General features: G+C 44.7%; 2 protein-coding genes across 5 annotated transcripts in view; one reads left to right on the top strand and one right to left on the bottom strand.

The window, feature by feature from the left end:
* The window catches only part of Gss (glutathione synthetase), a 31876-nt gene extending 27839 nt beyond the window's left edge, over positions 1-4037 (top strand). For all 3 annotated transcript variants that reach the window (XM_040733073.1, XM_040733072.1, XM_040733074.1), the window contains exons 11-13: positions 249-330; positions 2201-2390; positions 3497-4037. In XM_040733073.1, the coding sequence (XP_040589007.1) occupies positions 249-330; positions 2201-2390; positions 3497-3620 (396 nt within the window). In that variant the 3' untranslated portion in view covers positions 3621-4037. The remainder of the gene's footprint in view (positions 1-248; positions 331-2200; positions 2391-3496) is intronic.
* Positions 4038-4415: 378 nt separating this feature from the next.
* The window catches only part of Acss2 (acyl-CoA synthetase short chain family member 2), a 37149-nt gene continuing 26896 nt past the window's right edge, over positions 4416-14668 (bottom strand). For both annotated transcript variants that reach the window (XM_040733070.1, XM_040733071.1), the window contains 11 exons: positions 11799-11936; positions 11319-11489; positions 10921-11054; positions 10601-10733; positions 10463-10519; positions 10216-10296; positions 8828-8936; positions 6504-6572; positions 5985-6161; positions 5359-5433; positions 4416-5223 (listed from right to left, as the gene is read on the bottom strand). In XM_040733070.1, the coding sequence (XP_040589004.1) occupies positions 5096-5223; positions 5359-5433; positions 5985-6161; positions 6504-6572; positions 8828-8936; positions 10216-10296; positions 10463-10519; positions 10601-10733; positions 10921-11054; positions 11319-11489; positions 11799-11936 (1272 nt within the window). In that variant the 3' untranslated portion in view covers positions 4416-5095. The remainder of the gene's footprint in view (positions 5224-5358; positions 5434-5984; positions 6162-6503; positions 6573-8827; positions 8937-10215; positions 10297-10462; positions 10520-10600; positions 10734-10920; positions 11055-11318; positions 11490-11798; positions 11937-14668) is intronic.

Below are 14668 nucleotides of genomic sequence, written 5' to 3'. Positions count from 1 at the left end.
GGAGAGCAGGAGAATTAGGGAACATCTGTACCCACTCTCCAGGCTCTCTGCAGGGTCATAAAGAGCCTGTTCTATGTTGAGTGCTTCAAGGGAGTTAACAGTCACATCCAGATTGCAGTGTATAGCCTAAAGGAATTTACAGTTATGTTCCCCACTGTCCCTCTCCCTGATGCCACTCTGCATGACCAGCAGGACCTCAGCTGCCTCATTAGCCTGAATTCTAGTGACTACTTTCTGCCTCCTATCAGGGTGAAGAAGGGGACCAGGCCATTGCTGAAGCCCTTGCTGCTCCTAACCACTTTGTGCTGAAGCCCCAGAGAGAGGGTGGAGGTAGGCAGATCTCCTTTGTAGAGCTGCCCAGTGAAGGGCCCTGTTGCCAGTGCTTATTGGCACTTGATATGGATACAGTCTCAGGCCTCGTGGTTACAAGAGAAAACAACACAGATCCCAGCATGGAGCATGTCTCCCAGCACCCTGGAAGCAAGCCCTGTCGAGTACAAGGGGATTAGGTGAACACTGGAGAATTTGGACAACCTTAGTTTGTAAGACTATAGGGAAACAGAATGGGTGCATACTGGAAGGTCTAAGGGAATACATGGCTGTATTCCTGTTTACTGTGAAACTCCTTGAGGGCAGGGATCATGTTTACCATACAGACTTGATTTTCTACTTGGGTCTTAAGGGACAGGTAGGAGTTTTCTAGGTAGAAAAGGGGGAAGATCATTCCAAACTGAAGACCATTTAAGCAAAAGCAGTGGGCCATGAAAACATGAACTGGACTAGAGGTTGATCAGGCTGGAGTTGGAGATGGGCTGGGAATGACTGTTGGGGACCTGATTATAAAGAGCACTGACAATATTTCAGGAAATTTGGGGCTGGGAAGATGGCTCAGTCAATAAAGTGTTTACTATACAAGCATTAAAGTCAAGCATGATGGCAAGCATCTCTCCCTCTCAGACTTGGGGGTAGAGGGCAGAGGAAGGCAGATCCTGGAGGCTCATTGACTAGCCAGTGTGGCTGAAACTGGGCTCCAGGCTCAGTGAGAGACCCTGTCTCAAAGAATAGGCCTGAGATCAATTGAAGAAGATGCCTCAATAGTGGCATCTGCCTCCACATGTGTGGACACACAGATGGGCGCAAATCTATGTTATAAACCGTATTTTATCCTAACTAAGGTAGGAAGCCATTAAAGTTTCCAGCGGGAAGGGACACATGAACCAGGATCTTAGTAGGTTTAGCAATGATGAAAACTTGTAAAACTTAGTGCTTCAGTCTGTAGGTTTATTGGAATGAGACGAGTTTTTGTGACAGAGACCATGGAAGAAGACTGATACCATTGTCAAGAAGACCGGTGGAGAGGCCTAGGCTAGCTAGGACTATGACAATAAAGAGCATAGATGGAGATATTTCTGAGTTAGTAACATAGGTAACAGGAGGAGTGAACTTAAATAGGACTCAGGGATGCCTTTCATTTTATTAGGAGAAGCAAGTTCTAGCAGAAAGAGATTTCCATTTGGATGTGCTGAGTTTGCAGTAGAGACCTGTGATACATGTTTCTGATTTCTAGAGCAAACAGCATGAATTACAGATTTGGGATTGATACCCTGTAGATGAAACCTTAGGAACAGAAGTACATAAAGGGTGGAGCAAGGGTAGAGAATTCCTAGAGACCTTAGCATCTTTGTGTGTGTACACATGTGTGTACACATTCACATATGTACATACATGTGGATGCCAGAGGTTGATATCCAGTGTCTTCCTCTATTGCTCTCCACCTTCTTTAAAAAAAAATAGTCTGTCACTAAACTTGGAACTTACCAACTAGTTAGACTAGCGGCTAGCCAGCAAGCTCTGGCTATCTACCTATCTCCACCTTCCACTTCCCCAGCATAGGAGAGTGTTACAGATGCATATGCCACACCTAGCTTTACATGAGTGCTGGGGATCAGAACACAGGTCTTTGTGCTTGCACAATTAACACTTTACAGACTGAGCCATCTCACCAGGCCTAGAGAACCCCAACATTTAAGAAGATAAAGAACCAGTAATGGTGGCTGAGAAAAAGTATCCATAGATGGGGCAAACCAGGCAGAACAGTATGGTGACAGGTGTGTTACTTGTATAAGAGCTTTCTTGTTAAGATGACCTTTCCTTCTCAGAAGCCAGATATGTTCTGTGTGACTGGCCATTTTAATTACAGGTAATAACCTGTATGGGGAGGAAATGGTGCAAGCTCTGGAGCAGCTGAAGGACAGCGAAGAGAGAGCCTCCTATATCCTCATGGAGAAGATTGAACCTGAGCCTTTTGGGAATTGCCTGCTACGGCCTGGCAGCCCTGCCCGAGTGGTCCAGTGTATCTCAGAACTGGGTATTTTTGGAGTCTATGTCAGGTAAGCTAGTCAGGAGCAGTTCCTTCTACTACTTCCCTACAAGAGTGCCAGCCAAGAAAGTGTAGAGTGAATCTTGAATACAGCCATGAGTCCTGGACTTCAGTTTCATCTCTGCTAGTTCCTAGTTTTATACCTGCTTTTTTTTGTCTGTTAAGTAAGGCGAAGGACCCAAGACTTACCCATCCTACAGAGCTAACAAGTAAATCCCAGAAGAGACATGCTTTATAACTGTAAAGGACATTCCATGTTGTTCCAAGAGGATTGAGAAAAGATGGTTGGCAAGAAGGAATAGGAGACTCAGGGAGTATGAAAGTTTGAGTCCAGCTCTAAAACTAGTGGGGATTCCAGGGAAATGTGAAAGAGAAGAGGGTATTCGGAGGCTTTGAAATACTGAGGGGCTTCTGGATTTGGATTTGAATACTAAGAATCAAGAAGAAAGTGGGTATGGTAGTGTACACCTTTTGTCTCAGAACTTAAGAGGCAGAGACATGCAGATATCTATGAGTTAAAGGCCAGTGAGTTCCTGAACCACCAAGGCCACATAGTAAGACCCTATTTCAAATAAAGAAAAGATGAAAGAGAGAAAGGAAGGAAAGAAAATTGGAGGACTTTGGAACTGGTAAGGAACAAAGCCCTTGTGCAACTTCCTGCCAAATACTTCAAGGGCAGGGCAAGGTAAAGACATCGAATGCTACCATGCCCTCTACCATAGCCTCCCCCTTATAACAAACGCCCCCTCTAACCACTTGCAGCATTTTGCCTGCTACTCTCCTTACTGCTATTTCTTCTGTCATCAGACACCGTGAGTTATAGGAAGTGTATAGCCCAGGACATAAGTGTACACCTGAATCATGCTATATGCTTTTTTCTTGCTTTATTTAATACATATGGTCATCTTGTAATATAAGAGATATTTCTCAATTTTGATCCAAGGACATTTTTAGGAAGCTTCAGGGCTAATAATTTCCAAGCTAGGATGCAACTCCAAATCTGATTCTAAAGTCCTAGCATTTCTTAATGTAGCCCCTTCCAATCTACCAGTCCATTGGAACCAGAGAAGGGCCTAGTTTCCTAATGTTGTATGTCTCTTGACCCCATTTCTACAGACAGGGAACAACACTTGTGATGAACGAGCACGTGGGGCATCTGCTTCGAACCAAAGCCATTGAACATGCAGATGGAGGTGTGGCAGCAGGAGTGGCAGTCCTGGACAACCCCTACCCTGTGTGAGGGCACATCCTGGACTTCACTCAAGAACCTTCTATCCCCTGTGCTTGGCATTCCTCTCCTAATTCCTGCGGGGCTACCCCTGTCCCCACCTTAGGGGAACTTGTCTTTTCCATAGACCTCCAGGGTCTTCAGGGAAGGGAAAATCCTGGGTACCTTTTCTTAGCCTTCCATCTGAGGACCAGAAGAGCTGTGTTTCCATTAGAAGAGGTCTGAAGAACCCCAGATCTTGGAGTGTGGGGAAGGAAGCTGCTTTGAGGTAAAGGCCATAAGCCCTCTAGATCTTACTACTCTCTCATGAGGCTTTCCAGCGGGTTCTAGTGCCTGACTCGGGATAGGTCTGAGTTATAGGAAGAAAGGGGTAGGAGGGCACAGACTTTTTCCAGCTCTGCCCTAAATAAAATAACAATGCTGATTCAACGATTCATTGTTTCATATACCAAGGGGAGGAGGGCAGCCCATGGGAGGGGAGGGGAATATGCAGGAAAGGTGACTTGGTTGCTCTGGGGGGCTCATTGGTTTCAGACCCTGAAGTCCTAATCCTTAGTCGCTTGCTAATGTTTCCAGAGGCTGTAGGGTCAAGACAGGGTCCCAGGAAGGAGTACCCCCGATGTGACATAGTTGTGCTGGCTTCAGTCGCTCTTGCTTAAGGGCTTGTCAGAGGTCTTAAAAGCTAAGCTTTGCCGGGTTCTGCCCAAATGAAGGTTTCTGGGGCAGTTGGGAATAGCAGTCCTCTTCTCATCTGCTACACACATCAGAGCAGCTAATGAACACACAGATGCCTTAAAAAGCCGATTCTCTTCTTGAGCTCATGAACTTTATTCCTACACCAGTGAGTCTTGAGCACAAAAAGTACAAGGAAAGAAAGTTTCACTCAAGAGTGTCCCTTATGGGCAGGGTTCTCTTCATGGGGCAGGACTAGGAACGTTAACTCCCTTGGTTCTAGGAACAGAGCATATCTTACTCTTTCAGTGAAGCAGATGATATGAAAACCCTCTGGAGACTGAACCCACCCACAGTCTCTAGAGTAAATGGACAGACAGTGCTACCACCAGACTCAGAACAGAAACAACAAAGAATTTTAAAAAATAATTATTCATAGACTCACAAGCTGTCATTTCTAAAGGCTTGGGCTTGCCCAAGATAAGAACTGGTGCTCTCCAGAAAGCTGAAAGGATTAGAGCTACCGCCCTGCTTCTGCTGAGGCCCTCACTTACACCCTGACTAGCTAACTGTGGCTGAGGACATAGTGTTAAGTATCTGTTCTGGGCTAGGAGACCTCTCTGTAGTCTAGGAGCATATCAGTCTGAGGTTCACCTGTGTCCTGCCCTTTCTACTTGGCAGTCTAGGAAACTGTCTCCCTAGTTTCAAACAAAGTGTAAACCAGCATTGGCCCTTGTACTCCTGGGCAGCGTGCAGGGTGGATGGGCAGAACTTTGGAGAGCCAAATACAGGGAAATCATGGACAAGAGTCATGATCACTGGGTGGTCAGGCAGCGGTGACTGAAGAGATGATTGATGACGGATGGGTCAGCCACTGTAGACGTGTCCCCCAGGTCACGGTCATTCAGAGCAATCTTCCGGAGTACTCGCCTCATGATTTTGCCTGGTAACCCACACATCTCTTATTACTTGGTGACAATGTTGACTGATCCCCGTTCTTTTAAGGACTTCTTCCATCCACACTCCTGCCACCACTGGGCTTTAGCCCGTCCCAGGCCCTGGAGGATTCCAAACTTACCTGAGCGTGTTTTAGGCAAGCCAGGTGCATTCTGGATGTAGTCTGGTGTGGCAATGGGGCCAATCTTTTCTCGAACTGTAACCAACAAATTATCAAACATGTCTTTAGTGCCTTTAGCCAGACTTCCTAAAGCCATGACTTTGTTTCCCCAGCTGGTTAAAGTTCTGCCTAGAATCATTCTGAAGTTTACTGTTCCCTAATCTTTTTTAGCATGGTGTTTCTTTACTCCTTTGTTTTATTTTAATCCATGTCCATGAACCTCTGTCTCTAGAATCAGCCTGCTAGAGTTTAAATCAGACCTCTGGCAGCATAGCCTTGAGCAAGCAGTTTAACTTCTCTGCACCTGAAGTTTCTTCATCTTTAGAACTAGAGTAACAACAGGATCTATTTCATGAAGGTAATTACAGGAATTAAATGGGATAAAGCATTTAAAGCCCTGATCCCACTGGTGACACAAAGAAGGTTTTCTAAAGCTCTTAGCTATTACTATCCCAGTGTGAGACTAGTGAAGACTAAGGGAAGACACCAGTCACCCACAGGCACCCTGGGGGTCTGTTTGCAGTTTGCTGTAGCCTCTCCCCAGTAACTTGCAGACCCTTCAGCTCCTGCCCCAGGAAGCTCCTTACTCTGTTTCTTGAGTTCCTCGGTGAGGGTGGGGCTGAAGATGTGGCCATCACACAGAGTGACAAAGCAGTAAAGGCATTCGCCCTTCACAGGATGAGGGTGGCCCACCACAGCTGCCTCTGCAACAGCCTCATGTTCTACAAGTGCTGACTCCACCTCTGCTGTACTCAGAAGATGTCCTTGTCAAGAGAAGAGAAATGCATGAGAAGGATCTCAGCCCTTCCTTGTCCCAGCTCTTGCTCCATCTGCACCCAGAGGGCTGACCTAATCTGGTCAAATAGGGAAGGCTTTCATTCACTCTTTACATGCACACCTCCAAGCATATCTGAACCATCTTAGAGCCTCTCCTGGCATATCCTAGCATGCATTATACATTTCCTCCAAAACCTGGACCCAGGGCTGAATGCCATACTCTACACCACAGTCTAAAAATAGGATAGTCCTTGCTCTCTCTGAAGTTTTTGCTAGGATTTGTAAGGGGAAAAGAACTAATGAAATGGGAGGGGATACAGGACTCTCACCAGATACATTAAGCATGTCATCAATCCTGCCGGTGATCCAGTAATAGCCATCCTGATCCCGCCTGCAGCCTGGAAAGAAATATTCAACATAGTAAAAACCCAACAGCAGGATGCATGATCTATATTATAAAAACTACCACACCTATGAAAGTAGCTTATGGTAATCTTTTAACAAATTTTCCTGCTTCCAGCCTCCAAGATGACCCTCTGATCTCCATCTCCTAGTATTTATAGCCCTACCACCTTCGTTCTCATTACATAGCATTCATTAGTCAAGTGATCAGAATTTGGAAGAAATGATAGATGTCACTTCTGAGATTAGCTTACTGAAGACATTTTAGCTTCCATCTTGGTCATATTCTCTCAGATCATTTGTGGGTATATCTAGAAGCCATGTGAGTAACTCAATGGAGAGAAATCCTGCCTAAACTTGCTGTTCTTCCAGAGAACTAAGGACCCATGCACCCATGTTCCCAGCACCCATGTTAAGTGACTTACAACTGCCTAAGGATTCCTGCCTAAATCCATGTGAGCCAGCTTGTAAACAGACCCTTTAGGCTCAGTTAAGCTTTTCAGTGACTACAGCCCCCACTAAAAGCTTGATTCTAACCCATGAAATACCCTGACTGAGAACCACCCATTCAAGACACTTCCAGATCCCGATCCTTAAGTAACTATGTGAAATGTGTTATTTGACGCTGCCAACTTTGGGCATAATTTGTTCCATAATATTTTAATCTCAAGTATGTTTTTAGAACATTCAAAAATAATTTCCAGATACTAATTAGCTGCCCTTCATCATGGGCAGTGTGTGTGTGTGTGTGTGTGTGTGGTGTGTGTGTGTGTGTTGCTGAGGACTAAGCCTAAGACTTCAGGTATGCTAGGCAAACACGATTCTACTGAGCTATATCTCCATCCTCCCACCCCTTTTCAGATAGGGTCTTATGCACCCCAGGCAGGCCTCAAATTCACTATGTATCAAGGTTGGCCCTGAATTCCCAATTCTGCTTTTGACTCCAAAGTGCTGCGATTGCATTGTGCCCAGTTTAATGTAGTGCTGGGAACAGAAACCAGAATTCTGTGCATGCTTAGGCAAGCACTCTACCAACTGAACCATATTCCAGCCCTTTCACTGTACTTTGAATCAAAGCTAGGCTGCTTACCCTGTCTACATGACTCTGGATATCTATTACCTAACCTGTCTTCCAACTTAATGAGACATTCTTCCCTAGGTATTTCACTCCAGCTTCACAGGCTTCAGTCCATTCCTTGTGAATTTCAAGCTTGTATCCACTCTTTTGGTTTTTCCACACAGGGCTTCTCTGTGTAGCTCTGTAGACCAGGATGGCCAGGAACTCACAGAGATCTGCCTGCCTCTGCCTCTAGAGTGCTGGGAAAAAGACATGTACCACCACCACCTGCCTTGTATCCACTTTTTACAGCACTCTTACTGTAGATTTCTTCATGCCTGATCCCCTTTTAGCCCCCAGGCCTCTGCTCAAGTATCACTAGGACAAACCTTCTCTGACCACCCTTGGAGGCACTATCTCATTGTTTACTTCATAGCACTTATCTCTACCTATGACTAACCTGTAACCAATAAAATTGGTTTATTGTCTGTCCCCCTCCTTACTAAAATGTGAGCCCCATAAGATAAGAGAATTTGACAATGGTATTCACAGTAATATGCCATGTGTTCATTAGATCAGTGCCTGGTCATAGTAGGCACTCAATAAATACTGATGGGTGGATGAACTGGTAGACAGACAATGGACAAATAGGCTCCAGACATGATGTCAAACATGACATAGTAATACCCATTTCTACATGCCCACCTCTGTCAACACTAGAGTAAAAAAATAAGAGCCTATTTTCCCTGGAATCTAATCTCAGATGGCACCATGCTGAGGCTCTTCCTGCAGCACTCATTCTTGCACTTTAAAAAAATTACTCTTTATTATTAAATAAGTGTGTATCTATATTATTTATGTGTGTGTTTGCATGTGTCCACTTGTGTGGGGGTGTCTACCAAGGACAGAAGAGGGTGTTGGATCCTCTGGAGCTGGAGTTACAGGTGGTTGTGAGCCACCTGACATGGGTGCTGGAAACCAAACTCAGATCCTCTGGAAGAGCAGCAAGTGCTCCTAACCACTCAACAAGTACTCTGAGCCCTCATTCCTGCTCTTATAGCCTTACTATAGCTCTCCTGGATACCAGGGATGGACATCAGGACGTATTTCTTTCTCTGCTCTTCACCCCTGAAAATGGAAAGTGAAGGTATATGCTTTGGAGAGAGGAGTGGGGGCAGGACAGCCAAGGCTCACCATCTCCTGTCACATAGTAGCCGGGGAACTTCTTAAAGTAGGTGGTCTCAAAACGTGTGTGGTTCCCATAAACTGTGCGCATGATCCCTGGCCAGGGCTGCTTGAACACCTGAGGAGTGCAGAAGGTACAGTGATCACATCCTCTAGGCTATCTCACAGGAAGACAACCATTGCATTGAAGGAAAATACCCTAAATGCCATCCCTGAGAAGTAGCGCAAGTCATAAGGTTTGGGAATAGAGGAGCTTGGCTTGGAATCCCAGTTTTATATGGCCTCAGGTAAGTAACTTTGCTTCTCTGAATTCCAGGACCCTTATATGTAAATAAAAGTAAATAAGTTCTAAAGTTATCATAAGGGTTAAGTTAATAGTATATGAAAATTGCCTAGCAGTGTTCTGTGAGTAATAAACATCTGGAAAATTGGGTTTTTTTTGGGTAATTACTCAGGAAAGAAGGCCTACTAAAGGCAAAAAAAGTCATATAAAAATAGAGCCTATATGAGTGAATAAGTAATTTCTAATCAATAGTATTCTGTGTCAGCGGAATTCTAGATTGAGTAAGAAAGCTTGCATTCAAGTCCTGCCTCTGTTCCTCACTTGGTCTTGGAAAAATGAAATGGGATGGGATGGGGCCTGACAAGTGCTCCACAAAAACTGCACCGCTAACATCTGTGAGCACTGGCTGCTCAGTTCAGCCAACCCCTTTGTGTGGATTATCTCATTCAGTAAGACAGAGGAGATAATGTACCATTATTTATACATATCATAACCCAGTTTTGCAAATGAGAAAATTACATTCAAAGGCTTTAGGTAACAATTTGTCTGAGGTCACAGAAGAGGCAGAGTTGGACTTTGAATACAGGAAGGCTGACTCCAGAGCCTGCATGGTAGTTCTTTATGCTACCAAGACTCCTTTCTCTAGAAATGGGTGTCTAAGGAATTGCTGGGACTAAGCCTTCCTGACTCCAAAGCATCATCACGAGCCTGGGAGCATACCCTAGAAAGGCCTTAAAAGCCTATATACCGCCGGGCGTTGGTGGTGCACGCCTTTAATCCCAGCACTCGGGAGGCAGAGGCAGGCGGATCTCTGTGAGTTCAAGGCCAGCCTGGTCTACAAAGTGAGTTCCAGGACAGCCTCTAAAACCACAGAGAAACCCTGTCTCGAAAAACCAAAAAAAAAAAAAAAACCCAAACAAACAAACAAAAGCCTATGCACCAAAGAGTAAGGATGCAGGCAAAGTATTTGGAAGGTTTTCCACTGGTGTCTTTCAGTGAGGACAAACTCAACTGTATTTGTCCCTAGCAGCTACCAGGGACGATAAGGTGTAAACTCTAAAACAAAGTATCATTAGAAGACCTTTTTTATTTCCCAAAGATCCCAGATTCTCACCAGATAACCTTCAGCTTCACCTTCCAGCTCTTCCCCAGACTCATTCAGGATTGCAGGTGCTACACCAAAGAATGGGAAAGACTAAAAGCAAATGAAAGGCACAATCCAAGAAGAGGAATGAGGCAACTCCGACTCAGCTTACAAGGAGCCCCAGAGACCCAAGTTCCTCATAGCTCTCAGCCCAGCACCTTACTTTCTAATAGGCCCAAAGCCCCAAACTCCATCCCTTGCCAAGCACTTTACTCACAGCAGAACCAGGTTTCATGGGTGTGGCACCGGGGAGAGGGGTCAGCATGTGACCACCCTGTGGAAGTCAGAGATCAGGGATTTGAATCTGTTTTCCTATATTGTCCCTAAGCTGTAGCCTCCTGAATCCCTTACTCACTGTTTCTGTTTGCCAGAAGGTGTCTACAATGGGGCAATGCTGGGAACCTACTACTCGGTGGTACCATAGCCAGGCTTCAGGGTTGATGGGTTCACCTACTGTGCCCAGCACCTGCAAGGATGCCCGGCTATGCCTTGGGCAGGAGAGTAGAAGAGAGGAAAGTTCTGAGTACCACTGGTTGCCAAAATACACATGCATTCAGCATTCCTTTGCCCCCTCCCCTATTCCAGGCCAGGGAGTTGAGAAAACAGAAACTGCACAAAAGATTGTGCTCAGCTCTGAAGGATACCTATAGGATAGCAGATGGGGAGGGGTCTCACTTGGTGACAGGTTCATCTCCAAACTTCATGAGCATCCGAATTGCTGTTGGTGCCGTGTAGAACTTGGTCACCTTGTATTTGTCCACGATGCTCCACATGCGGCTCTCATCTGGGTATGTGGGGATCCCCTCAAACTGACCCCAATGAAATCTGGTTATTTTGGCCCTTCCCAATAGGCCTTCCATTCCCTCAGGTTCAGTATTCATCCTTTCTGATCAGTTATGTCTTTGCCCTCTGATCACACAAGCCAAGAGACTTTCTAGTAGGATATACAACCCCTTCCAATTCCTCTTTCTCCAGGAAGTAGGTCCCTGTATACATCTCCCTTCTTTAGACTAAGAAGCCTTGGGAGGTAGTCACCCAGAAGACTCTTGCCCATGTCCCAGGTCCCATCTCACCAAAACACTGGTGGCACCATTGGCCAGTGGCCCATAGGTGACATAAGAATGACCAGTGATCCAGCCAATGTCTGCTGTACACCAGAACACATCCTCCGGGTGGAAATCAAACACATACTTGAAAGTTGTAGCCACATAGAGCATGTAGCCTCCAACTGTGTGCACCACACCCTGTGGGGAGAATGGGTCCTCAGGTTGGGGTTTTGTGACCACCTCTACTGACCAACAGATGGAGCCTGCACAGAGCTGGAAGAAGATCCTTCTTAAAGATTTTAACTCTGCTGATGCCCTTTTGTAGCATTTGTCTCTCTTCCATCTCCTTGAACACAGCCTGATTTCACCTAAATATATTGACCACTTACATGCTCAGAAATCTGTGTCACATGTATCACTCACATTCCTAGTACTGCATCTAATAGTTTCTGTTGGTCATTCTAAGCTTCCTCAGAAACTCACTCCTCACCCTTCACACACACTTGCCTTGGGTTTGCCTGTGGAGCCACTGGTATACAAGATGAAGAGTGGGTCTTCAGCATCACACCATTCGGGCTCAAACTCATCCCCTGCCTCTTGCATGAGTTCATGCCACCACAGGTCAATCCCTTCATTCCAGGAGATCTGAAGAGGAAAACAGGAATGGGCAGGGAAGAACTGTAAAAAGTTCAAGACAGAGGCAGGAGACACCCCTATCTGCACCTGGAGGAGCAAGAGCCCTGCATATAGGGTATAGGAAAAGAAGGAGGTCCTTCAAGGGTGCAATGGAGCAAAGAGAACAGACTTACTCTGGCATTCTTGCTCTACCTCTACTCCTTACCTACCATTACTTTGAGGAATGCTACTGTACTTGCTCCTTCAATCTTGTAGTACTCAACTGAAATACCACCTTCTTAAAAAGACTTCCCCTGACCAGGATTTCTTTCCCTTCAACACATATTTCCAGTTACTTTGTTCTCTTGATTATTATCTCCTCCAAGTAGAAAGGGACCTTTAGGAGGGCAGTGACATATTCATATTTTCTCCCATAGCCTTAGCACCTAGTAATATATCTGACATTCAAAAGACATTTTCATTGGATAAATAACTATGCATACACAGCCTGAATACACACATATGTAATATAGGGCTGGTGGCACATCAACAGGGATGTAGACAACCACACAACTCAGGAAAACAAAATTAGTCACTACCTACAGGTGAGCGCTTAACTGTTAGTTAATAGCAGATTTGGGTTCAGGAATTTTTTTTCTGCGTGTTTGGATCCCATCCCATTCTGGAGGTTCTCTCTGGTATCTTCTTTTTTCAACACAGGGTTTCTCTGTATTGCTTTGGAGGTTTTCCTGGAACTCACTCTGTAGACCAGGCTGACCTCAAACTCACAGAGTGAGTTTGAGTGTTCCTGAGTGCTGGGATTAAAGGTGTGAGCCACAAACACCTGCCCGGCTCTCTCTGGTATCTTTAAAAGTAGAAACAATGAGGTTTCCCATGGCAGCCCCTACTTCAGGAGACAGGTTCCATTCAGCAGGAAGGCTTGTTTCAAACTGGTAGAGAAGCACCAAGGTGAATTCCTCTCAGGAAAGGGATGTCCTACTATGTTTGGTTGCCTTTAATAATGTCTTTAGGATTTGCTATCCTGAAGTTTCTCTCACCTCTCCTTTGAAACTATTTCCTTTTCCTGGTTGTCACCTCTTTGAAAACTAGTTTTTCCATTCTAAATTCTGTTGGGTGAAGCTGGATTTTCTAGATGTCTCAAAAATTATGCTGGGGTTCTATCTTGCCATAAGACCATGGGAAGTCATTCATTTTTCTGTTTTCTTATTTATGTGTATGTGTGTGAATATGAGTGTATGTTTGTGTGCCATGTACATGCAGGTGCCTGTGGAGGCCCGAGAAGCGTTTTGGTTCCCCTGGAACTGGAGTTACAGTTGCTTGTGAGCCACTTGATGTGAGCGACGGGAGTTCTGTTCCCCTCAAGAGTGGCAAGTGCTCTTAATGCTAAGCCTTTCTCTAGCCCCTTAAAGGGTTTTAAACAAGGAAAGTTCCTTTTGCCATAAATGTCTGACAGGATTTTATAAATGTTAATAGAGAAAAATGTCTAATAACATCAGGCCTTTGTTGCAGGTAGAGAGGGGCTAACTAATGTCAGAAAGGTTGGGAGTAAGTTTAATGACCACTGGGGAAAAGGTTAAGATGGTGAGGAATGTTTGGGGGTTGTTTTGGCTATCTAAAAGCCCTTTCATAGCCAGTAAAATATTTTTGTTTTATTTTTGAGACAAGGTTTTAGGCTTGCCTCCAACTACAATTCTTCAGTCTCAGCTTCCATATGACAAGTATATGCCACTCAGTCTACTTTCATTAGGTTCTTGAATGTTCAATGGCCTTGGCTGATTGGTAAATATAGCACTATTAAATAAATTAATTTTTCTAATATATAGACATATACTAATTTGTTATGTGAATTTTTAAAAAAATCCCAAGTGTCATTCATACACACACACACACACACACACACACACACACACACACACACACGAGAAAATGACTCTCTAACCACTCTTGTTTTTCTGTATTACCTTTACTTAAGAGAATATGAGCATTATAAAATGATCTAAGTGCAGGTGTCATTAAAAATAAGAGGCTCGGTAGGGTAGTACATGCCTTTAATCTCAGCACTCAGGAGGCAGAGGCATATTGAATTCAAAGCCAGCCTGGTCTTCATAGGGAGTTCCAGGTCAGTTGTGGATATAAAGTGAAACCCGTCTCAGGGATCAGGGGGAGGAAAGCAGACAAGCTGTCCCAGCAAGAAAACATAAAGGACCCTATCTTTTAGTGGAAGATCTATATGAGTTTATGTGTCCATTGTCACATGGATATTTTTTCCTGTCAAATTATTACTTGAGCTGAGGGCATTAATGCTTTTAAGTGAAACTATGTCAATGTTCTTTATAAATGGTGCTGGCCTGTGGTACGTTCAATCGTCATGGTAAGACACAGTTAAACTGTGGTTTGGCAATGAGAGAATTTTTATAATCTTATAACACTGCTCCCTTTGTAGGTGTTGTGTGTGTAAGGAGGAGTAGAGTAGGTGTGGTACTCCAGCTGTGGAGCTGATAGTGAGCACCAGGAAGCAGAATGAGCTGTTAGTGAAGCAAATATTACCAGTGGATTTCATGTGTACCCATGAGGCCCAAGGCCTTGTAAGAGGAAAAGGGTTGTGTCTTCTAAAATAAAAACTGAGGAGTTGGCCCTTGTCCTTGGGCCAGAGCAGTCTTAGAGATTCAGGTATGTAAGGGGATATGGAGCACGTTAGTGGTGTGCTTGAGGAGGACATGTGCAGACAGCACCAGGCCCTG

Source organism: Mesocricetus auratus, unplaced genomic scaffold, assembly GCF_017639785.1.
Source record: "Mesocricetus auratus isolate SY011 unplaced genomic scaffold, BCM_Maur_2.0 Super-Scaffold_100028, whole genome shotgun sequence".
Taxonomy (NCBI): domain Eukaryota; kingdom Metazoa; phylum Chordata; class Mammalia; order Rodentia; family Cricetidae; genus Mesocricetus; species Mesocricetus auratus.
This window is presented reverse-complemented; position numbering and strand designations above follow the sequence as displayed.